Source organism: Convolutriloba macropyga, chromosome 7 (genome assembly GCF_964194025.1).
Source record: "Convolutriloba macropyga chromosome 7, txConMacr16.3, whole genome shotgun sequence".
NCBI classification, from domain to species: domain Eukaryota; kingdom Metazoa; phylum Xenacoelomorpha; order Acoela; family Convolutidae; genus Convolutriloba; species Convolutriloba macropyga.
This window is the reverse complement of record NC_134474.1, coordinates 17,871,524-17,897,949: the sequence shown is the minus strand read 5'-3', so window position 1 is coordinate 17,897,949 and position 26,426 is coordinate 17,871,524. Positions and strand designations below refer to the sequence as shown.

The 26,426-nt window shown below is 32.8% G+C and overlaps 1 protein-coding gene across 6 annotated transcripts in view; it reads left to right on the top strand.

The window, feature by feature from the left end:
* Positions 1 to 26,426, top strand: part of LOC142342658 (uncharacterized) — a 102,791-nt gene that overhangs the window by 43,312 nt on the left and 33,053 nt on the right. For all 6 annotated transcript variants that reach the window (XM_075394113.1, XM_075394118.1, XM_075394112.1 and 3 more), the window contains exon 3: positions 7,615 to 7,883. In XM_075394113.1, coding sequence (XP_075250228.1) covers positions 7,615 to 7,883 — 269 coding nt within the window. The remainder of the gene's footprint in view (positions 1 to 7,614; positions 7,884 to 26,426) is intronic.

Here is a 26,426-nt window from a genome sequence, read left to right as displayed (position 1 = left end):
AATTCAGATTTATTTTTGACAGCTGATTTTAGGAGATGTGTAAGGATAACAAAATTTAGGCCTATTTTTACTATTTACTGATTCTAAGATCGATTATTAAAGGTCTTCAAAACAAGATGCATCACAAAACAACATGCAGAGGTAAATTACGGAGTTTTTTAAAAAAAAAATGCAGGAGTACGTGAAAGTTAAAAACATTAATAGTTAATGAAGTCAAGCTGCTGTAACAGATTTTTTTATTCCAGCCCCCCATGAAATGGGGGGTTAGAAGCTTTATACCAGTTCGATTTTTTTCTCAAGCTAGTTTTGACCGATTAACTTTCGTTACAGAGAAATATAAATGTGCTCGCATCAAAAATCACTAGAAAAATTAAGTCAAATGTTGAAAAGACATTTTCAACTCTTTTTCTTTTCGAGGATTTATTTAGTTTTTTAGTTTTTTATTTTATGTGTGGGAGTATTTGAGTTTTTTTTCCACCTTACTCTCCGTTTCATGTTTCAAATACTCTAAAACAATTAAATCAGACACAGTATGATATGAATTGATAATTTTTGTGTACGATTGCAACTAAAAAAATTATTAGCTCTCGATAATTTTGATTGCTGTCAAACGAAGTTTTTATCATTTATAATAGTCCTGTGGGTTTTATATGTGATTTTTCGCTGAACCGGTTTTTGGTTTGACCCTTTTGATTCTTCGTCTTCAACAACGGGATAAACAGCCCGGGGGATATTAAATGTTTGAGCAGCTCTCTTAGCGCCTAACACCTTACTAGTCTCTAAGTATACGATTAATCGAAACTGTTTCGGGATAATTTCATGGTGTTAAATGCGGTTCACAATCTTATAACACCGCAGTCACCCCCAACACTCCCCCGTTCAACCGTTGTGCGGTTTGGACTCCCTATGGTTCAGCCCTCCCAAACCTACCTCCTCCTATCGCTTGACCACCCCGTCCTTGACCCCAGCCCCACTCCGCTCACCCCAGTCCCAGCTGGCTCCTGCCGAACCCAACTAGTCGTTTGAGAGCAATTCGCTCTACCTTAGTCGGCTATGTTTTTAAATGCTATTAATCCGAAATTTTCGATTTTTTGAACTATCAAAGTGAAATTGATGCTTAGCAATATAAATTGTTTCCTTTCCTTTCTTCTTCACATTAGAAAATTAACTACGATGTCGATGAAATCTGGAGTGAAAATATTTGTTGTATGTTATATTGCAACCAAAAAACTAAGTTATAGGGTATCTCTGTTAGCAAAATGCGTCAACGGCTATTTTATATGACACGTAGGCAATGTTGGTCAAAGAGCTAAAAACTTTCGAAAAATTTTTGAAAATTTTCAATCTGAACTATTCCATTTTGCTACGTAATTGAAACGTATCTGAAACGTAATTGAACCAGTTGTTCTAGACGCTACTATTGCACCTTTTGGGACAACAAATCAAAATTACTGTAGTTCTGTGACATCATTAAGTGCCCATAAAGCACTATTATGTTTTGTGGTCATTTTTTTCAAAAACTTTGTTTTTCAAAAGCCTGTCAACGGCTATTATTTAGGTGTTTTCCTTTTTTAAAATTCAAAAATTGTAATGTAGTGGTACTCTAAGATCTGTTCACTCATTTTTATGAACTTTGAAGTCAAATTCAAGAGATGGTTTTGGTCACGCCGAAACAGGAAGTGGAGCAAAAAAAGCGAGTGGTTTTGCGGCGTGAACTTTTTTCATTCTATTTTTAAGTAGACTGAGAAAACGGTGCATGACCAACAATTTTCTCGCTAGTGGTTTTTTTGTTCACATGCGGCATTTTTGCTTCGGTTTTTACTGCTTTTTTTCAATTTTTTGATAAATCTCATTGTCTGAATGGTTTTCCCAAATCAGTAGTAGTCCATTCTAGGTTTAGTTTTTTGTTTATTTAGTGCAATTTTGTTTGAATTGTAGGTCAGGATATGTCCAGTTATATATTTTTTGTAAGATGTTTTTTCAGGACTTTTGGCTTTCAAAACGCAATAAACACGTAACACTCAGCTGGCATCAAATTTCATTAGATGCCCTTAGCCACATTTAGTTGTCATTCAAGTCCTTAGAGTGGTGATGCTACTGGTAAGGCCGTAATTCAAGGTAATTCAAAACGCGATAAACACGTAACGCTCAGCCGGCATCAAATTTCATTAGATGCCCTTAGCCACATTTAGTTGTCATTCAAGTCCTTAGAGTGGTGATGCTACTGGTAAGGCCGTAATTCAAGGTTAAAAGGACATTTTTAGTAGTTTTTGAGCCCACAAATTTTTCTGTTTGAGCCCTCAAATTTTTGTTTGTCTAATCTAAATTTGAGGTTTTTAAAAGTTGATAAAGGACTTTTGCAAGAGATAATCACATTTTATGACCCTTCGTAACCTATGTGTTAGGATACTCCAAATATAGCACGCAAATTTATACCAAATTTTACATTTTTTTTCAATTTTTTGAAATTTTTGTCATCTTTTGAATTTTTCAGCCCTACGTGCCATCGAGCGCCCTGCATAGTTTTTAGCAGTAATGGATTGGTTTTCTACATTTTTAACATCACGAATTTTTGCAACGTTTTGTTAAAACATCAATTTTTGACATTTTTTTTCGATTTTTTTGACATTATTTAGGGTTTGCCATCCTCAGGGGCTGATAAAACTCCTTTAGGGTTCGACGATACGTTACTGCATAATTTCTAGTGGTAATGTATTGATTTTTAACATCTTTAGCTCACAAATTTTAGTATTTTTTTAATAAAACTTTTTTGAGACAAAACTTTTTTAATAAAACTTTTTTTGAGTTTATTTATCTCCAGGGGACAGACAACCTCCTCTAAGATTTAATAGTAGGTTACTGTTGGTTTGGTAGGTTCAATGGAAATGTATTCGGCGTTCTAATATTACGCATTTTTGCAATTTTAGTGACGAAAATTGAATATTTTTCAATTGCTCTGAAAATTATCATTTTACAACTTTGTCGATCTTTATGGCCAGTGATAATTTTCCTAGTCTTGAACACGGGCTACTTTCTTAAGACAATGAAAGTTTCGGAAGATATTAATATTATCAATCTAAATCTTGCTGATAAGTTACTAAACAGATTTGAGACGCAGACAACAAAAAATGGTTTTGAACATTTGAAACTTTGCAAGATTTAAAAACTTTGAAAAAAAAATACTTTTTTTCACGGTTTTCTATCTTATGCTTTTTCCATCTTTAGTGGCCAGTAACCTCTTTTAAAGTGTGTGCTTGGGTTAATGGGTATTTTTCAGCGGATGAATTTCGACCTTAAATGTGAAAGCTTAAAGAGGTAAAACAATGATTTTATTTTGTTTAATTTTTTTGATTGTTTTAGTTCCTACAAGTTTGCCTTTTTAGCTGCCAGGGTTAATTGATATGATGGTCAGATGCAGTAGTTCTAACTTCATCATTCAATTCTTTGGATTGTATTTCTGTATTTCAGGACTGGTCGTGTTATGTTTTTTTTAATTCGCTTTACATATTGATCTCGTTTTTTGATTTACAAAAGTCACGAATTTCACGCTTAACTTCTGACTTTTTAAATTTCTTCGCGTATTGAACTACATAATGTTGTGAAAACGGTCAAAGTCAAAAGAGAAAAATAAAAAAAACGGGATAAACAAATACAGCCCGGTCATTAAGAGATAGTGCATTAGGTTATCAAAGTTCATGAAAGCGAATAGCTGGCGTTAGTATTATGCTTAAAAACACTCAGTTTAGAAGCTGAATTAAGTGTAGTTAATGAAAAAACCTAACATGCAGAATCTATACACGAAATAAGAACACTGACACTCAGAAAAGTCCTGACAATTTCTGTCTCCTAATTTTTTCTTTTTCTGTTTCAATCCCAATGGGCATCAAGCGGGTCAACGACGGCTATTTTCCAACATTTTGCCAGCTCTGTTTTAAAATTATGATATCTTATCGAATGCAAAGGAAAGGAAAAGTGGTCAGTTGAGTTAGGTGATAAATTTAGCGACTAAATAATTTGTTCTAGCGTGGAAGTTTAAAATTTGATGTTTCGTAGCTGTTTAAGAATTGTATTTTTTTTCCTCATTCCGCTGTTAAAAACCTCCAACGACATGTAAAAGTTTTACAATGCTCTTTTTGTTTTAAAAACGAAAAACGGTACCAAAACAATTTTTTATAAATTTTACAAACGTTGTTACATTTTTCTGTTGATTAGCGAACTAACTTATCGGATCGTTAAAAAGTTTCAAAATGACCATATTTTGCTCGACCCGATTTGTAATTTGAATAAAAACAAGTTTTATGCTCCAACCGATTAACATAGTTCTGACTTTATTACTGAATCTTATTGTTTGGATTCTTGCTCCAAAGACACAATTTTTCATTTTTTTCTCTGAGCTCTATCTCAAAGCCAGCTTCAGCTTTTTTTATTTTTCTTTTCTGATTTTCATTCTTTGAACTAAATCACGGCTGTGCACTTAGAAAGACAACTTTTTGTTGGTTTTTGTGTTTGTTGGTATTTTTGTTTTTTTTTGTTTTTCTTGATTTATAAGGAATTTTAATTTTCGGTAAGAAACTATTATCTTTACTCGGATCAAAGAAATCTTGATTCATGTTTTCCATTCCGTTTTTGTGAGCAATTTGCCACCGAAATCATTTGATGTTGCCGATGAGAGTTTGAATAAATTTGCGTTAAATCAAAGTCAAAAGATAAGGTAGTATTACATTGAAACACGTTATGATTTCTAAAAAAAAATTATTTTTCATCCTATTTGTTTGTCTTGTGTTAAACTGCTTTGAAGGGGCTGGTTTTACATGACTTTCGATAAGCAAGAAACATGATTGATAAATAAATTGTCCACGAATGAGTACTTTGCACAGATAGCACTAACAATCCTCACTGTTTCCACAATTAGACTGTGAAAAGCCTAGAGTAGCCAATATAAATCTTGCTTTAAAACACAAATTTATGTTGCGCGGGAACTTTTTATCTTGATTTTGTCCGAGAAAACAAAACAACAAAAAATTTTTGGTTTGAAGGATTAATTTTTCCGATTACAAATATGAGTTCTGTAAAAGCTCCGAAATACTTCGGTAAACTTTCTTCATCCCGTTTTAATCAAAACAATCCCAAAATCGTTGGAAAAACCAACATTTGGGTTGAAATACATAGTTTTGGTTAATAGAAGTGGCGAATAAGAAACATTAAAAAACACAATTTTTTTCAAAAATCTGCAATTGTTAAAAAATTTTGATTGTGCGGGTGTCTGCCTGTTTTTTTCCAATTCAATTGAATATCATATTAAGTGGATACAAAAAGGTATTTTCAACATTACGATGATTCGCCTGTTCTGAAATAAGATTTTTGAGGTTTCTATGCTCTATTAGCCGGAATTAGCAAAGTTTTTTAAATAGATCCTTTATGTTCAAAGATATAAAGGTTTTATAATAATTTTTTAAATTTATTTAGGAATATGAAAAAAGAAGGTTAAGCAGTTTTTATAAATTTTAAAAACTTAGTTTCATTTGTCTGTTGATTATCCAATTAATTTATCGGATCGTTAATAATTTTCAAATTAATCTTAGTTTTCTCAACCAGATTTATAATTTGAATAAAAACATATTTTAAGCTCAAACCGAATAACATAGGTCTGACTTTATTACTGACTCTTATTGCGGGAATTCTTGCTCCAAAGACAGAATTTTTCATTTTTTTCTATGAGCTCTATCTCGAACTCAGCTCTTTTTTATTTTTCTTTTCTGATTTTCATTTTTGGAACTGAACAAAAACCGCTGTGCACTAAGAAGGACAGCTCTTAAGTTTTGTTTTGGTATAGAGGAGTGGTGAATAGGAAACATTAAAAACACAAACAATTTTAAAAATCTGCATTTGTTAAGAATTTTGATTGTGCGGTTGTCAAGTGGATACAAAAAGTTATTTTCAAGATTACGATTATTCGCTTGTTCTGAAATGAGATTTTTGAGGTTTTTAGACAGAACACTCTATTAGCCGGAATTAGCAAAAAATTTTTAACATAGATCTTTTATGCTCAAACATATAAAGGTTTTAGAGTGATTTTTTTTTATTTTGGAATACGAAAAAAGGATGCAAAGCAGTGTTCAGAGTTTTTACAAACGTGGTGAACTTATCGGATTATTAAAAATTTTCAAAATGACCATAGTTTGCTCGACCCTATTTATAATTTGAATAAAAATTTTATTCATGCTCAAACCGATTAACATAGATCTGAATTTATTATTGACTCTTATTGTTGGTATTCGTGCTCCACAGACAATCTTTTTCATTTTTTTCTATGAGCTCTATCTCGAGGCCAGCTCATTGTTATTTGAATTTTCTTTTTTAGTATGGAGGAGTGGCGAATATGAAACATTAAAAACACAAACATTTTTAAAATTCTGCAACTCTTGAAAAATATTGATTGCGCTGTTGTCTGCCTGTTTTCAATTAAATTGATTACGTATTAAAGATTCTGTCATTCGTGGATACAAAAAGGTATTTCCAAAATTACGTTGATTCGCCTGTTCTGGAATAAGATTTTTGAGGTCTTTAGCCGGAATTAGCACTGTTTTTTATTACTTCTAAACTACAGTTGTCAAGAAATAATTTTACTTTCCTTGGGGTTTCTTGGATGTTAGAAAACTTATTTCGTTTTTTTGTAACTTGTGACTTTTATTAACATTGTCCAAAGAATATATTCTTGCAGAATTTAACCATTTCTACAATTGTCGAAAATCTCACCATTAAAATCTTGGTATATCATTTGGTTATTGTTCTTATCTTCAGACTAATTAAATCAAAATTACAAGAGTTTCCAGTTTGTCTAAAGAGGTAAAAGTGACACCAAGAATGGCGCCAGGAATAGCCTCTTATCTCCCACTGGAATCATTAGTAATTTTTTATTACACCGTTTGCGTTTTTGATTCTTTACTTTTTCATAAGTGTTTGTGAAGCAGCGTCACTTCATTGCTATTATCAGCAGCATAAGACTATTAATAAGTATTTTCCTCAATTTCGTTGTTAATAAAGCTTGTTAAGAATATGAAATCCATCATAGCGAAATAAATTTGTTTAGGGGCAATTGATTATATTTCTCAAGCATCACTAGACATGGTAATTGGTGCATATACTGTAGATTAATGTTTCGCTGATTATATGGAAGCATTTAGTACTTTGCAAATTTCAATTCTTCACTTTTTCAAAAAAATAAACTTGTATTTTTTTCAGTCATAATATTAACTTAAATAAGGAACTAATCAAGCATGTCTCAAAAAAACAAAGAAAGAAGAAAAATTGCCTAGCATCGCTAGAGTATAAAAATCACAACACACAAAATTGAATTGATCGTAACTTATTGGTCATCAGCACTTAAGAAATATTAATGACCTATAAAAATATGATAAAGTAGAAGACTTTTTGAGAGGTTCCCTACTCGAAATCCGAGGTTATCTTGCAAGAAACACGGCTATCTCGCAAAAGTCTTGCAAGATCTTGCGGTATAACTGTCAGCTCTGAATAAGGAATCACAAAATAAAAACAAAATTATTCAACAGTAAAAACCAGTTACTTCTGAAAATTATCAACGCTTTCGTTGTTTAGAACATGCCAACAAGAAAGCATATCGCAGCAAGATCTCAGAAGTGCAGAAACAACTCAGATGTCTTGAGGAAATGATCTCTGCCTGTTCTCCCGGGCCACGCTCAGACTCGAACCCCCAACCACAACCCCAAGTGGGCGGAGGAGGTGGACATGAAACGGTCCCAATACCTTTCACGTGCTCAACTACAATTACTACTGACCCTCACATCAACAGTGCTATTAACACTACAGCAGTAATTGATCACGTGCGACAGTCGCCAGCAGGGGAGGTAAGCCCATGAAAACATCCAAAACTAGCGACAGTAGCCAAGAATTGATCAATTTAATTAGGAAGTGTAAACTTCAACGTAGTTCAAATAATCCAGCAAAATGGCGTTGGCATTACACTCCATTACATCCATTTACATGCGATCGAATAAAAAAAGAGCAGTTGTTCTTTATACCTCTCATTGTGTGAAAACATTATTTCTCATGAAAACAACATTTTTTTCGGGTGTGGTTGACCAAATGCCAACGTTGAGTGGATCGAAAAAAAAACATGAAAAGACTATGGGTCTATGAAATGATTGACTGGAGAAAAGACGCAATTGTTCGACAATTGTTATTAACAAACTTTTGCATCTGTTAAGAAAAATGTAGGCCGTTTTTTCTTATTGTAGATGTCAAAATTGTTCTTTCAATCAAAATAATTTCTCCTTGAGATTTTTCTGGGTTTGAAATGTTTGGAGTTGATAAAACTTACTAGTAAAAAGAAGAATATTGTTGCTGGGGACTGTTTATCGCCTTTATCTTACAGCCCTCTAAATTGGACATAGCGATGAATTTCTCTGCAGTTACGCGTGGTCTATTTTTCTGAGCAAAGTTATCACTTTCACTTATTAAAATATTGTTCTAAAAAATGGAAAAAATGACTGCTGCTTGTATTATAAGATGAGCAGAGGGGAACTCAAGCAGAGATCCTGCTCGACCGAAATCGGCAATGAACATAAATTATTTTGACAGTTATTAGGATGCTCCGTCATGTAATTTAGGTGGGGTTCAGATTGAATATGTCGGTTATTCATAACTCAACGTTGAACTCTCGACAAGAGTTCATCTCAAACTAATTGCCCATGAATCAAAGTGAAAAAAAATATTCATGCAACATTTAAATTGTCCAATGTTAGTTTAAGGAATTTGTTTTCAAAGGTCATTTCAATCTACTCCAATTACGATACCAACAGTTGTAAATCGACGAAATTTGTTGTTAAAGTCCGAAGAATACTGAAAAGATCTGAAGCAGTTGTTTAACGTGTTTAGGGATTAGAATTCAAGTTTATACAACTGTTTTATCGCCAACGTTTATATAACATCCGTGGCCATAAAATAGTGGCATAAACGAGTACACAAATCATCAAAACAGCTGAGCATAAGCTACTCAGCTGTCGTAATCGCAACAAGGGTTTATTAAAAAATATTACCGCACCGTCATTATCGACCTATCGAAGTAATTCAACTACTTAGCTTCAAGCCCCGTGATGGTGATAAGAACTGTGCGGCAATGTTCATTAATGTGAAGAATGCAGAGTATGTATTTGAATATTTGGCTCAAACGGTAGACAGGAGTCCGTTTACAAAGAATATTTTCCCGAAACATGGTTTATTGTTTTTAATGACTACGCTGGATTAATCTATGTGAATAAACTCACACTTCAATCACCTTTTGGGCTTCTTTTGGTTTAAAGATTCATTGACTGATATACAAATTGTTTGTTTTAAATCGCCCCGTAAATCGCCCACTTGTAAAGTAAAGAAATTGTGTTTGAAGTTTTGTTTCCTTGGTGCTACTGGTCCTGTTTTCTTTTCTGTGTAATATTCAATTTGCGCTCGGAGTGCTTTTGAGTTGGAGCGTTTTGGGAATAGGAAAGGTATTGATTAGAAAGTGGCGAAAGATTTCACGCCTGTCAAGGCCAGCATTTGGCCAACATTGACTGAAATCTCTCAAATTTCACAGGCCAAGATCGACACATTGTCTCAATTATACTCTAATCTGACAGTCTTTCAAGGCAAACCCACGATAGAGTTATTACCCAGTTATAACTAGAGCTAGTTATGAGGTCTGCTAGTATTATAACTAATCATGATACAAACCATAACTAAATTTAGAACACGTCTCTAATTTCGTGTTTTGCACCTTGTGGCAACAAACGGGCACATTTGCACCCAGAATTTGGAAATTGAGCCTAAAATACATGTTGAATTGCCGGGCACAGCTTTTTGCCAGAGGGTAATTTTATTGGCATTATTTAGCTATTTATAGACGGCTTTCAGGGTTTATGTCAAAATAGGCAAATATATCCATTTACCACTTTTGGGTGAATTGGGAAAAATGCTTTCTGATTTATCATTTTCACCCGCCCATGAAAATGGGTTGAATCAATAAAATAATTTTTTATCCTTTTTCGTTCATTCGCTGTTTTACGATAGGTTGAAAATGTCCTCAGGGATTAAGGATAGATAACAAGTAAAGCTGAAAAAGCTCGAACTCTGAAAGTTCTGGAACTAGTAAAACCCGTGCATTAAAAACACACAACAAATACTTTAATATTAATGCTTCCAATCTACATTCATAGTTGGTTCAAGCTATAAAATTATTCGCAAACCTAATTTTTCCTTTCTCTTCCAGCAAGCGTGATACTTTTCGGATAAATAATCTAATGTAACTTTGTCTCAACCAAAATAATTTTACCAAGAGTTCATTTCAAACATCGTGCCAATGAAGTCTTGATACGGAGAAATTCTAGTTAAGAGGTTGACTTATTAGAAGATCGTGGTTTGAAATACCGGGTATGAAAAGACTGTATTGATTTTAACAGCCAGGGGACCATTGGTCGACCAATAATGTTCGCAGTCGACTGATAAAAGTCGCGGGTTGACCAAACTATTTGGTAAAAGAGACCCCCTTTTTGCAGAAGATAAACAACACCGCACTTTGCTGAAACGGTTCATAATCGTTAAAAGAGAATCTCGTCACAGTTAATGACATTAAGTATCGAATGAAGTTAACCAAGTATGAACGTAAGGAGTTCAAAAGACTTCCTTAAATTAACACAAGAAAGATTAACACAATCAGAAATGATTTCACATATCGTCAACTTCATAGAAATTTTACAATTCATTTACTTTCAACATTTGTATATCATTTATCATATTTTATCTCCTTTTATTAATTCAAGAGTGGTTCAATTTAATTCCCTATTCATTTAATAGCAAACGATAAACTACATTTGTTTCATGAAACAAAAATATCGAAGAGAAACTGATGATGCGAAGCATTAAAACGAAAAACTATATAGACCAATCTGCTACAAATATTAGTAAATTAGAAGTAATCTCAATAGTAGCTTACAAAACTATTGATGACACTATGGAGAATTTCGTTTATAGTAACAAAGCTACAGAGTTTAAAAAGTAGTAAAATTCTCAGTATTGTAAAATAATCTGCGCTAATTTTGCACAGCGAAACTTCAACTTTCTCAATTAAAAAATCTATAAAAAACCTTTTTTCAGTTTGTGTCTCGATGACTAATGACATCTTCATGCTAATTTTGGTGAATTTTAGGCGAATAATCGTTAAGACATCAGATTCAAATCAATTTTTGCATATCTTGAAGCCCTGCTTCAACGCTTTTTTTGCTTAAGTATTACTTTGTGTATCCAAGCGGGAACAAACGTGTCTTAGCAAAATTTACAATTCTTCTAACTTTGTTGACTCACCTGTGATTTTGGAATTGAAGTCACTAGCGTGAAAAATGAATAGTTCTAGAATACAAAATTACTAGACAACTATTTTTGAATATTAACATTGGATGGCAGCTGCTGCGTACTAATTGACTAGCATTTCTCCTTTTGTAGAACAACTGACCCAGTGGAATCTAGTGCCATTGTAAATAAGTGCTGAAACATTGTATTCCAACTATATATTGTCGGCCCAGTACTATATCAGTGTATCCCAAGAGTATCTTGCTACCCATGATGTGCAGTATAAGTCTCATAGACATTTTTTCTCAAAGTAGACTGAGCATCCTTGGTGTTGATTTGCATGATGTTCACAAGAAAATCATTAAAAAATATTAGAAAATTTTACTAAAAAGGGAAATCAAAGGGAAATCATTGAAAAGTTAGAAAATTTCGAAAATTGAAATTTTGGACGATGCAGTTTTTGAGCATGACGATGAATTACAATCTTAAAAAGTTGCAAGAAACGTATTAGCATTAGAAACACATACCCGCCAAAACCAGTAAATACAAGCCAAAACCAGTAAACGCACACCAAGTGCCTGGAACCTGACGAATTCTCAACTTTTGGGCTCAAACTAGAGATTTTTATGGTTTTTATTTCAGATTTTGATGGAATTTTCAGAATGTTTTCATAGAACCAATTTGTTACGCCTAATTTTATACTTTACACTCTAGTAAATGACATGATCATAATATGGACATAGTAAAATTACAGACTGGGAAATACTATGATCCAGCGCTAATTTACAATGTTACTATGATCCAGGAAAGTGAAAACTTGGGGTTATTGGCTGAGAGGGGGTTTAGCCGACACGAGAAATTCACTCAAAATATCAATTCTAATTGCCCGACATATCTCATTGGTCAAAATTATCACTAGTTCCTCCAACCATTACAATTTGCGTGCTGCTGCCATGTTGTTGGCTTAAACTCTCATTCTCTTTATTGTCGGATAAAACTCTTTTCTGCCAATTCGGTTATCGGCGATATTTAGAGAGTTGGTTTTTGTTGAAGACCAGAAAAAAATTTGAATTTTGTCGAAAAACGACCAGTGAACAGCAATCTTCTCACAGATGTTAGAAATAAAAATTGGCACCAAAAAAAAAGAATTTTTAAAATCAACAGTTGCGCCTGCATAAGGTTCCACTAGCATCTTAATGACTTGGAAGATTTTTTCAATTTAAATCTATTGGAAAAGAATTTCTATTACAGAAGGAATAATACCTTAGTTTTCAAGACTCAGGGAACTAAATGTAGCAACAACAAAATGATATTCGTTTGAATATTTTTTAGTACCAATCTGAACAAAATTTTAGTGTCCGTCATAAATAAGCGAAGCACCGAGCAAATGCGCAGTACTATGGGGTCGAGCATATGCGCAAACGCACATTACTAAGCCTTCTTGTTTCAATTTCCCTTTAGTAAAGGTGGTCTTCGCAATTTTGAAAGAGTTGTTTCTTATGTTTTGTTCCCGGTAAATAAACTTATTGAACTTCATTTCTACATAACGTCATGGTAAATAAATTAAAGAATCCGTACCAAATACAAGGCTGCATTAGAACAAGAACATCAAAAACTTTTTTATGAATTAATAAGAACCTACATATTTTCTGATGCATATTATATACACAAAGTTTCTTCAAGAAAGCTTTAATTTTTGTACATGTATATTACAAAATGAACAGTCAAACTTTGATTGAAGTTGTCTAGCATTTTTGAAATCAATACATAAATTTTTAAATGATTTTGTCTCAGATTAAAGTACAGCGAATCAACTTTGAACTCGTCAGATAACATTAGTCACAAGTGTTTTCCAAACCGAATTGATTTCGGCCCAATACGGACCGAACAAATAATAAATTCAATTGTGTTTTCATTAAAACTACGAAGATGTTTTTATTAACACTGAGAAGATATGTCTCTCAATAGCCGTTGAGTTCCAGCGGAGTTTATTTTACAATTTGATGGGGTTTCCTTGAGTTAATTCAGTCCTTCAATTAAAAATATATATAACAACTGATATAGAATCTTCATAAACAGTTTGATGTTTACATACAAAACGATCAAAATATTGTATCGTCATTGGTTGTCATGTTGTTTTGGTTTCAAACATATTTCGCTGGAAATTTTCCTCGCGTTTCATCGAGCAAAACTAGTTGAAAACTCAAAACAATCTGGGAAATACACAGTTCGGAAACAAGACCTTGTTGATAATTAACAAATACAAATATGCGCGTATATAAATGTGGTGCTATGCTCTGGCCAGCCAAAATACTTTACTACTTGAAAGGATACAGGGAGCCATAAATTGTTTTGGAAAAGGAAACTCAACGCCGCCATAAAATCAGGAAATGGTCGTCAATTTTAAGGCCAACAACAACCAATAAAAGTGTCCCTGGAATAAACCTGCGTTGCAATCTTTTATGATTTCAACACACACGTCATCAAAAATTCACGAACTTCCCACGAATTTGGGAAATATTAAGTAATTCTTCATATTCCACTCAAATTTTGCGAGTTTTCAATTTCAATTTTGACGGACGGAGACTTGATATGGCCAATGATTTTTGCATTTTCTTCATAAGAACATGCTGAGGTATTGAATAGAAACCGGATAGAATATTGTCACTAGTGCATTTTCTTATTCTCTAACTAATTCTCTGAATAATAATCCAATAGTTTTTGGCGCAGAATTCGGATTTGAAACTAACGTTTCTTAAAGAATATTGATTTTTCGGTAACCTCCATGTGAAAACTTATAGTTGTGAATGGAGACAAACGTCCTCACAAAATATTTTATTCCTGATGATTTGAAGTTTCTTAAATCATTATTCATAAATGCTAATTAAGGTGCAGCATGAAAAAAGACCTGATATATATTTTGTTGCCCAACACCTCTACCACACTTAATATCTGAACAACAAATTCAGAATATCAAGGGTGCTTGGTTTGAGGATCTTTTTGCAAATTTTCATTGCTTCTGTTCGAAAAGTTGTGATAAAAATATATACGATCACTCGTTTCTATATATGATAGTATCAGTATAATTTGTTCTCATTGCTGTTAAAATTGAAAGAGATCATAAAACTTCTTTTTGGACGAAACTTCAAGTTGACGCAATATTCTTTGAAGTAAATTTCTACAACGGTTTCACTTAAGATCAATATCAGCTAATTGGGACACCTCAAAGCTAATTAATTTATCTAACTTAATCAGACCACCGTCAACAAAAAAATGTAAGCACAATATCAAGCAGTTGAGATATTTAAACATGATTTGAAATTAGTCAGCAAAATGCTCTGCGAATATCTGTTAACTGGTCAGTGTAATACTTTTGAAATATTGTGCAGTTAAATGTCGCAGTTCCATAATGTATGATAGAGAAACATTTTATTATTTAACGTACCGGCAGTTCATAAGTAAAACTGATTAGCACCTGAACAGGTGTAATAGTCACTGAACAAACTGTTGAAAACCATAGTAAAATAGATCTTAAGAATTTTATCCTTCGTTTTGAATTTTCTAACGAACAATAAAAAAAGTTCAATTGAATTTGGTGGGTGACGATGCATCAAACCACTTCAAATGTTTAAAAGAAACCAAGCAGAAAACGTTGCCAGAAAAACGGAGAGCTGTTAGCTGATGAAGGTCATCAGCAAAATGATTAAAAGTGCCTAAAAGGCTCCTCTTTATCTATTACGTAGCGTTTGCAGAGCGAGTTGTTTTTGATGGAAAAGTTTCTAACAGTTCCAATTTAGAGGTAAATAAAAAATATCGAAAAATATCGCTCTCAATTTAAACATGTCTAGGTGATTCTATCAGCAATTTTTGCAAGTGAACAATATTACCTGCAGAAAATGATACGTGCAATTTACCGAGAGTACATTTCCTAGAAATTTACTGCCAGCTCAAAACAAGATATTAAGATCTGATGTGTAGATTTTACAAAGAAACACATACGAAAACTCTGAGTAATGTCTAGGTAAATTGCCCCAATGGTTGATTAGAAGGTTTCAAAGTGTCGACTAGAATTCATGAGAACCATGACATTTTTCCAAGTTTCTACGGCAACAAAAGCTTTGATTACAGAATTAAAGATACAAAAAGAAATGTACAAAGTTACTCATCAAAGCTGAATTTTCAATTTCTGAAAAAAAAGTTCTCTTGTTAATTCTACCAGCAAAGTCATGTGCATATTGGAAACAGAAATACCTAGAAAATAAATAACCCATTGAAGGTAGAATATAGAATTCCCTAGAAAATTTTTCTTGCAGTTAAACTTCTAGGAGGGAATAACTGCAAGTTCTAGTAGACTTGTATGTAATTCAACCTAGAAACGAAAGGTATTGCAAAGTACTTGCAGGTAGATTCTAAGTGATTTGCACCGAAGACCAATAATCTAGTAAACTTACTTGCATTTTATAATCAATTTATCTCAAATTGTTCACTTTTTGACAAAAAAAAACATTAAATAAATAGTTATAATGGCACGGGATTCGCTTACTCGCTCGGTCCGCTATTGGTCGACTATCGTTTAGGGTGTCACAAAAAACGTATTTCCTTTATATTTCGAAATTCAGAGGGATACGATATCACTTTTGAAGAGCTTCAGTTAGAGGTTTAGAAAGGTGCTGATTCTATTTTTATTTTTTGTTCTTTGGAAGTCAATTTCAGTTAGAGTTCGTCATTTCAACCTTCAGACACCCACTTCAACTTTTTCTCCATTCAATATTGGCAAAATTAATTTGCATCAGCGCAACATTAAAAAATTCATTTGAATACTGCAAATTAAAAAAGAAGTCTCGGTATTGTGCGTTTGCATATAATGTTCCGACGCCAATCAACCATGTTTTTGACTTAATTGTCCACCAAATTGGGTAGAGACAGAAAACATTCGAAAAAATCATTTTTGTTTAAAAATAATTGGTGTATCCATTCAAAGTTTCGCTTTATGCTTTAACCACCATACAAAAGGAACAAAAAGTCATTAGAGGACCATACATACCCGTCATTGAGGAGAGTAAGAGACAAGACAAACAGCAGAAGGAACGAGCATTTCTTAAGACCAAAACTCAGTCTATCTATTTTTTTCTTGAGAAACCGAAAAGTCAAAAAAGCATTAACCAAAAGTTTAGCTGAACCAACTGACTTGCATTCAAGCAGAAAGAACATAGGACCTGTTTTATTGATAATAATAAACAAGTAAAAGGCAAAATTAGAAAATACGTTTACTGCTTTCGAAAACAATTAAATTCAAAAACATGAAAGCAATTAGCAATCAACTGAAATCATTTATTGGCTTCATTCCTTCCTCCATACAAAACCATTGAGACCTGTCATTATCCAGAATATCAAATGACTACAAAAGAACAAAAACAGTCGAAAATAAAAAAAAAACAATTCAATTTCGCGAGGAAATGGTATCAAAGCCTATAAGATCAAAATCTAGTCAATAAAAAAGTTGAAAAAAATCGGTTGCGCTTTATTTCAGCGCTTTTGATGTTATATCTGTTATTATGTCGATGATCGGACAAGACAGCAAAAGAGGACCTCGAAAATTGAAAATTGTCAAAAAAAATTATGAAAACTCGTAGTATCAACGACAAAAAACAATTATTTAAATAAAAACAGCAACAAAGACTACAGTATGATTCGCTTGAAAAAGAAAACGATTTCATATTTTGCTGCGACTACACAGAAAAGTTGCTGAAAAAAGACTGATACTGGCAAACCTCAAATCACCATTTTGTATTTTTGAAAACAATTTTTTTAAAGCGTAAGGCTTAACAACCTCAAACTTTCAACTTAAAACTGGTAAAATAGTTTAAAATATTGGAAACAGAATTACCTAGAAAATAAATAACCTATTGAAGGTAGAATATAGAATTCCCTAGAAAATTTTTCTTGCAGTTAAACTTCTAGGAGGGTATAACTGCAAGTTTTAGTAGACTTGTATTAATTCAACCTAAAAACGAAAGGAATTGCAAAGTACTTGCAGGTAGATTCTAAGTGAATTGCAGTGAAGACCAATAATCTAGTAAGCTTACTTGCATTTTATAATCATTTTATCTCAAATTGTTCAATTTTGGACAGAAAAACATTAAATAAATAGTTATAATGACACGGGATTTGCTTACTCGCTCGGTCCCTTATTGGTCGACCATCGTTTAGGGTATCACAAAATACGTATTTCCTTTATATTTCGAAATTCAGAGGGATACGATATCACTTTTGAAGAGCTTCAGTAAGAGGTTTACGAAGCTGCTGAATCTATTTTTATTTTTTGTTCTTCGGAAGTCAATTTCAGTTAGAGTTCGTCATTTCAACCTTCAGACACCCACTTCAACTTTTTCTCCATTCAATATTGGCAAAATTAATTTACATCAGCGCAACATTAAAAAGTTCATTTGAATACTGCAAATTAAAAAAGAAGTCTCGGTATTGTGCGTTTGCATATAATGTTCCGACGCCAATCAACCATGTTTTTGACTTAATTGTCCACCAAATTGTGTAGAGACAGAAAACATTCAAAAAAATCATTTTTGTTTAAAATTAATTGGTGTATCCATTCAAAATTTTTCTTTATGCTTTAACCACCATACAAAAGGAACAATAAGTCATTAGAGGACCATACATACCTGTCATTGAGGAGAGTAAGAGACAAGACAAACAGCAGAAGGAACGAGCATTTCCTAAGACCAAAACTCAGTCTATCTATTTTTTTTCCTGAGAAACCGAAAAAAGTCAAAAAAGCATTAACCAAAAATTTAGCTGAACCAACTGACTTGCATTCAAGCAGAAAGAATATAGGACCTTTTTTTGAGAAAAATAAACAAGTAAACGGCAAAATTAGAAAATACGTTTTCTGCTTATGAAAACAATTAAATTCAAAATCATGAAAGCAATTAGCAATCAACTGAAATCATTTATTGGCTTCATTCATTCCTCCATACAAAACCTTTGAGACCTGTCATTATCCAGAATGCCATATGACTATAAAAGAACGAAAACAGTCAAAAATAAAAAAACAAATCAATTTTGCGAGGAAATGGTATCGAAGCCTATAAGGTCAAAATCTAGTCAATAAAAAAGTTGAAAAAAATCTGTTGCGCTTTATTTCAGCGCTTTTGATGTTATATCTGTTATTATGTTGATGATCGGACAAGACAGCAAAAGAGAACCTCGAAAATTGAAAATTGTCAAAAAAAATTATGAAAACTCGTAGTATCAACGACAAAAAACAATTATTTAAATAAAAACAGCAACAAAGACTACAGTATGATTCGCTTGAAAAAGAAAACGATTTCATATTTTGCTGCGACTACACAGAAAAGTTGTTGAAAAAAGACTGAGACTAGCAAACCTCAAATCACCATTTTGTATTTTTGAAAACAATTTTTTTAAAGCGTAAGGCTTAACAACCTCAAACTTTCAACTTAAAACTGGTAAAATAGTTTAAAATATTGGAAACAGAATTACCTAGAAAATAAATAACCTATTGAAGGTAGAATATAGAATTCCCTAGAAGATTTTTCTTGCAGTTAAACTTCTAGGAGGGTATAACTGCAATTCTAGTAGACTTGTATCAATTCAACCTAGGAACGAAAGGAATTGCAAAGTACTTGCAGGTAGATTCTAAGTGAATTGCAGTGAAGACCAATAATCTAGTAAGCTTACTTGCATTTTATAATCAATTTATCTCAAATTGTTCAATTTTGGACAGAAAAACATTAAATAAATAGTTATAATGACACGGGATTTGCTTACTCGCTCGGTCCCTTATTGGTCGACCATCGTTTAGGGTATCACAAAATACGTATTTCCTTTATATTTCGAAATTCAGAGGGATACGATATCACTTTTGAAGAGCTTCAGTAAGAGGTTTACGAAGCTGCTGAATCTATTTTTATTTTTTGTTCTTTGGAAGTCAATTTCAGTTAGAATTCGTCATTTCAACCTTCAGACACCCACTTCAACTTTTTCTCCATTCAATATTGGCAAAATTAATTTACATCAGCGCAACATTAAAAAATTCACTTGAATACTGCAAATTAAAAAAGAAGTCTCGGTAATGTGCGTTTGCATATAATGTTCCGACGCCAATCAACCATGTTTTTGACTTAATTGTCCACCAAATTGTGTAGAGACAGAAAACATTCAAAAAAATCATTTTTGTTTAAAATTAATTGGTGTATCCATTCAAAATTTTTCTTTATGCTTTAACCACCATACAAAAGGAACAATAAGTCATTAGAGGACCATACATACCTGTCATTGAGGAGAGTAAGAGACAAGACAAACAGCAGAAGGAACGAGCATTTCCTAAGACCAAAACTCAGTCTATCTATTTTTTTTCCTGAGAAACCGAAAAAAGTCAAAAAAGCATTAACCAAAAATTTAGCTGAACCAACTGACTTGCATTCAAGCAGAAAGAATATAGGACCTTTTTTTGAGAAAAATAAACAAGTAAACGGCAAAATTAGAAAATACGTTTTCTGCTTATGAAAACAATTAAATTCAAAATCATGAAAGCAATTAGCAATCAACTGAAATCATTTATTGGCTTCATTCATTCCTCCATACAAAACCTTTGAGACCTGTCATTATCCAGAATGCCATATGACTATAAAAGAACGAAAACAGTCAAAAATAAAAAAACAAATCAATTTTGCGAGGAAATGGTATCGAAGCCTATAAGGTCAAAATCTAGTCAATAAAAAAGTTGGAAAAAATCTGTTGCGCTTTATTTCAGCGCTTTTGATGTTATATCTGTTATTATGTTGATGATCGGACAAGACAGCAAAAGAGAACCTCGAAAATTGAAAATTGTCAAAAAAAATTATGAAAACTCGTAGTATCAACGACAAAAAACAATTATTTAAATAAAAACAGCAACAAAGACTACAGTATGATTCGCTTGAAAAAGAAAACGATTTCATATTTTGCTGCGACTACACAGAAAAGTTGTTGAAAAAAGACTGAGACTAGCAAACCTCAAATCACCATTTTGTATTTTTGAAAACAATTTTTTTAAAGCGTAAGGCTTAACAACCTCAAACTTTCAACTTAAAACTGGTAAAATAGTTTAAAATATTGGAAACAGAATTACCTAGAAAATAAATAACCTATTGAAGGTAGAATATAGAATTCCCTAGAAGATTTTTCTTGCAGTTAAACTTCTAGGAGGGTATAACTGCAATTCTAGTAGACTTGTATCAATTCAACCTAGGAACGAAAGGAATTGCAAAGTACTTGCAGGTAGATTCTAAGTGAATTGCAGTGAAGACCAATAATCTAGTAAGCTTACTTGCTTTTTATAATCAATTTATCTCAAATTGTTCAATTTTGGACAGAAAAACATTAAATAAATAGTTATAATGACACGGGATTTGCTTACTCGCTCGGTCCCTTATTGGTCGACCATCGTTTAGGGTATCACAAAATACGTATTTCCTTTATATTTCGAAATTCAGAGGGATACGATATCACTTTTGAAGAGCTTCAGTAAGAGGTTTACGAAGCTGCTGAATCTATTTTTATTTTTTGTTCTTTGGAAGTCAATTTCAGTTAGAATTCGTCATTTCAACCTTCAGACACCCACTTCAACTTTTTCTCCATTCAATATTGGCAAAATTAATTTACATCAGCGTAACATTAAAAAATTCACTTGAATACTGCAAATTAAAAAAGAAGTCTCAGTAATGTGCGTTTGCATATAATGTTCCGACGCCAATCAACCATGTTTTTGACTTAATTGTCCACCAAATTGTGTAGAGACAGAAAACATTCAAAAAAATCATTTTTGTTTAAAATTAATTGGTGTATCCATTCAAAATTTTGCTTTATGCTTTAACCACCATACAAAAGGAACAATAAGTCATTAGAGGACCATACATATCTGTCATTGAGGAGAGTAAGAGACAAGACAAACAGCAGAAGGAACGAGAATTTCTTAAGACCAAAACTCAGTCTATCCATTTTTTTCCTGGGAGACCAAAAAAAGTCAAAAAGAATTAACCAAAAATTTAGCTGAACCAACTGACTTGCATTCAAGCAGAAAGAATATAGGACCTGTTTTATTGAGAATAATAAACAAGTAAACGGCAGAATTAGAAAATACGTTTACTGCTTTTGAAAACAATTAAATTCAAAAACATGAAAGCAATTAGCAATCAACTGAAATCATTTATTGGCTTCATTCCTTCCTCCATACAAAACCATTGAGACCTGTCATTATCCAGAATGTCATATGACTACAAAAGAACAAAAACAGTCGAAAATAAAAAAAAAACAAATCAATTTTGCGAGGAAGTGGTATCGGAGCCTATAAGATCAAAATCTAGTCAATAAAAAAGTTGAAAAAAATCTGTTGCGCTTTATTTCAGCGCTTTTGATGTTATATCTGTTATTATGTTGATGATTGGACAAGACAGCGAATGAGAACCTCGAAAATTGAAAATTTTCAAAAAAAATTTATGAAAACTCGTAGTATCAACGACAAAAAAATTTTTAAATGAAAACAGCAACGAAGACTACAGTATGATTCACTTGAAAAAAAAACCGATTTCATTTTTTGCTGCAACTACACCAAACCAAAAGTTTTTGAAAAAAGACTGAAACTGGCAAATCTCAAATCACCTTTTTTGTATTTTTGAGAACAATTTTTTTAAAGCGTAAGGCTTAACAACCTCAAACTTTCAACTTAAAACTGGTAAAATAGTTTAAAATATTGGAAACAGAATTACCTAGAAAATAAATAACCTATTGAAGGTAGAATATAGAATTCCCTAGAAAATTTTTCTTGCAGTTAAACTTCTAGGAGGGTATAACTGCAAGTTCTAGTAGACTTGAATGTAATTCAACCTAGAAACGAAAGGTACTGCAAAGCACTTGCAGGTAGATTCTAAGTGAATTGCAGTGAAGACCAATAATCTAGTGAGCTTACTTGCATTTTATAATCAATTTATCTCAAATTGTTCAATTTTTGACAGAGAAACATTAAATAAATAGTTATAAAGACACGGGATTTGCTTACTCGCTCGGTCCGCTATTGGTCGACCATCGTTTAGGGTATCACAAAAAACGTATTTCCCTAACATTTCGAAATTCAGAGGGATAAGATATCACTGCTGAAGAGCTTCAGTAAGAAGTTTAGAAAGGTGCTGAATCTATATTTATTTTTTGTTCTTTAGCAGTCAATTTCAGTTAGAGTTCGTCATTTCAACCTTCAGACACCCACTTCAACTTTTTCTCCATTCAATATTGGCAAAATTAATTAACATCAGCGCAAAATTAAAAAATTCATTTGATAACTGCAAATTAAAAAAGAAATCTCGGTAATGTGCGTTCACATGTAATGTTCCGACCCCGCTCAACCATGTTTTTGACCTAATTGTCCACCAAATTGGGTAGAGACAGAAAACATTCAAAAAAATCGTTTTTGTGTGAAAATAATTGGTGTATGCATTCAAAATTTTGCTTTACGCTTTAACCACCATACAAAAGGAACAATAAGTCATTAGAAAACCATACATACCTGTCTTTGAGGAGAGTAAGAGACAAGGCAAACAGCAGAAGGAACGAGCATTTCTTAAGACCAAAACTCAGTCTATCTATTTTTTTCCTGAGAAACAGAAAAAGTCAAAAAGAATTAACCAAAAATTTAGCTGAACCAACTGACTTGCATTCAAGCAGAAAGAACATAGGACCTGTTTTATTGAGAATAATAAACAAGTAAACGGCAAAATTAGAAAATACGTTTATTGCTTTTGAAAACAATTAAATTCAAAATCATGAAAGCAAATAGCAATCAACTGAAATCATCTATTGGCTTCATTCCTTCCTCCATACAAAACTATTGAGACCTGTCATTATTCAGAATGTCATATGACTACAAAAGAACGAAAACAGTCGAAAATAAAAAAAAAACAAATCAATTTTGCGAGGAAATGGTATCGAAGCCTGTAAGATCAAAATCTAGTCAATAAAAAAGTTGAAAAAAAAATCTGTTGCTCTTTATTTCAGCGCTTTTGATGTTATATCTGTTATTATGTTGATGATCGGACAAGACAGCAAAAGAGAACCTCGAAAATTGAAAATTTTCGAAAAAAAATTATGAAAACTTGTAGTATCAACGATAAAAAAACAATTATTTAAATAAAAACAGCAACGAAGACTACAGTATGATTCACTTGAAAAAGAAAACGTCTTCATATCTTGCTGCAACTACGCCGAAAAGTTGTTGAAATAAGACTGAAATTGGCAAATCTCAAATCACCTTTTTTTGTATTTTTGAAAACAATTTTTTTAAAGCGTAAGGCTTAACAACCTCAAACTTTCAACTTAAAAGTGGTAATTTAGTTTAATTTTTTACTGCCTAGGTAACTAGTTATGCAAGTCAATAGTGAGACTAAGTCAAAAGACTGCACATTAACATTGAATACAAGCAGAAGTCAAAATTTCACGAACAATTTTATGCAAAGGGCGTTAAAGGAAAAAAAAACGCTTTTCGCCACGGTACTTTCCGCTGAAATTATTTTGTATTTTTTTGGCACTTCATGTATTTTTGACCTGTCAATATCTGAGGTTTGATTTGAAATCATGCCGGCCTATAAATAACATAAAGAAAACAGAACGGCAAAAAGATTTCGAAAAAATACATACAGCGCCACATTACCAAAATAGCTAATCTGACCAAAAAAACATTCTATCAAAAACAAATGATGAATTCTCGATACTTATTGAGTTTTTTTTTAATCAAAATGCCGTTGTGTCAACTGAGAGCAATAGATATTTTTTTAAATATCTCCATCGATACCAAATTGAACTATTGATAAATAGATTCAGTCATAAAAAGAACATCAAATGATGGCAAAATTAGTTAAAATGTTATGAAAACTCTTTGTCGGAGCCATAAAAACCATGAGCTTTACTCATAAAACAAATATTGTTTCATTGGACCTTATTGAAACATAACGAGACCTGTTGCCAATTGAACATCTAAATGTAAAAATGATTTCTAATTGGGATGAACAAAATGCAAAAATTGACAGACCCAAAAACAATCAGAATCCTTTTTCATGGCAAAAATCAACGTTGAGTTAGAAGAGGCCTTGCTGTCGCTGCGCGGCTGTTAAATAACTCATTGGTTCTAAAAATTGCGGAATAGCTTTTTGGCAAAAGAAAATCTTAAAATATCACAAAATATACCTTTTTTATAAATATTGTTTTAAATTATCGAAAAATCGCAAAAATGTTATTTCCAGAATACTTTCTTAGGAACTGGAGGTAATTTTAGCCCACATCTGAATTAAAAAAGATTGTGTCATCAGTTTTTATTTCTGCACAACTGGTCAAACTGCCAAATAGGCATAATTGTTACCACTATTTCTATTAAAAAAGTAAAAAATACTGAAATTTCGAAGAATTAGCTGCACTTTTTGCAAAAACCGATGCTTCAAGTATTTCACCAACTCTCTTCAATCTATAAACTTAAAATGAATGAGACTATTGTTGACAATTTTATCATATTGTAGCAAAAATTGAGCAAAAATTACGAAAAATGTGGACAAAACAAAGGAAGTTAGGCTCACATTTCTCAACCTCCGTAACTCCTCGGGAAAAGCGAAATTCAATAAAGTCTCAATTTGAAAATTTATGCTTGACAATCTTTCTAATGATACCACTCACAATCCTAACTTCCATCGATCGGCGAAAATTGACTGAACAAAAAACCCGTTAAATATAAAGTCCCTCCCACCACAAAAGTGGGTCGGAACAATTAATGGTTTATCACTTGGCAATTACGAAATCGCAAGGAAAGTTTGCCCCCGCAGTGAGATCTTCAACCTTGGTTTCCGTTTCCTTTGTAAAAACGAGTCATTCTAGTGCAATAACAAGCTGTTTTTAGTAAAAGTGAAGCATGTGTTCTTATTTTTGTTGTGGCTGTTTTATTTTTTAAAGTTAAATATTTCCATAGTAAATATGCCCAAAGGAGCGCTGAAAAGTTGCTTCGGTTGATATCATATCACAATGGCTGATATTTACCATAGCCAAAACTGTTTCTCTGTATAAATCTACTTTCAGCACAAAAAACTCCATCAGCGGAAAAATTAATGCGCCAAAGTCAAATTATAATTCCATAGATATCTGAAGCTTGGAAAGAATAAAGCATTAAAATAAACAATGGCATCATAAAGGCATCTTTGAGCGCACTTTTGAGCTCAAGTGTTTCTGGAGTTGCTTAACGGGGGAAAAGAAGGCATTGTATTTGCATGAAAAGAGGCACAATTTCTTTTCACATCTTATCGCTTTTTGACTATCCCCACAGATACATGTAATGGCATTCATACAACTTAAAGGAGCCGCTTTCGGTTTCCTTGTGTAACAAAGAAAAATTAGATAGTATAAAAATTTGCGCTTATACTTTTCATTCTAGTTAAACAAAAAAGACTGTGCTACAATAGCTTTTGAATGCTCAGCGCAGACGGAGCTATCAAATCTTAAGACGGGGAGGGGGATCAGTGGGGGAATGAGGGGGGAGGGGGTGTTGTTTATTCTCACAACAGACAGACAAAAATAGTTGGTAAATATAAAATTGCAAAAATGTTTGCAAAGACGGCATGTGTTAAAATCACATAGCGTGTCAAGAAGACAAAAATACAATGTTTACTTTAGGCTAAAACCGAGGAAAAAATTGTTTGCACACTGAATCGTATAAAAAAATCCAACGCATCAAAAGTAATAAAAAATCATCTCATGACCATCAAAACTTGTTAAACAATATTTGGATCTTTTCCGTTTGTGCCCCCCTCCCACCACACCATTTATTGAGCACGTGCCATTACATAGTAAATCATTGTGTAAAAAATATTACACGTGGTGTTGTTGGGGGGGGGGGGGACTAATATGCACCCACAAACATTTGTGCCCCTCCCAAAACGTTACGACCCCCACACCTCCCCCACACCTCCCCCCCCCCCCCCCCGCATCAGCTGTTCTTCAGCATAATAATAGGGGTGACGAGAATAGCT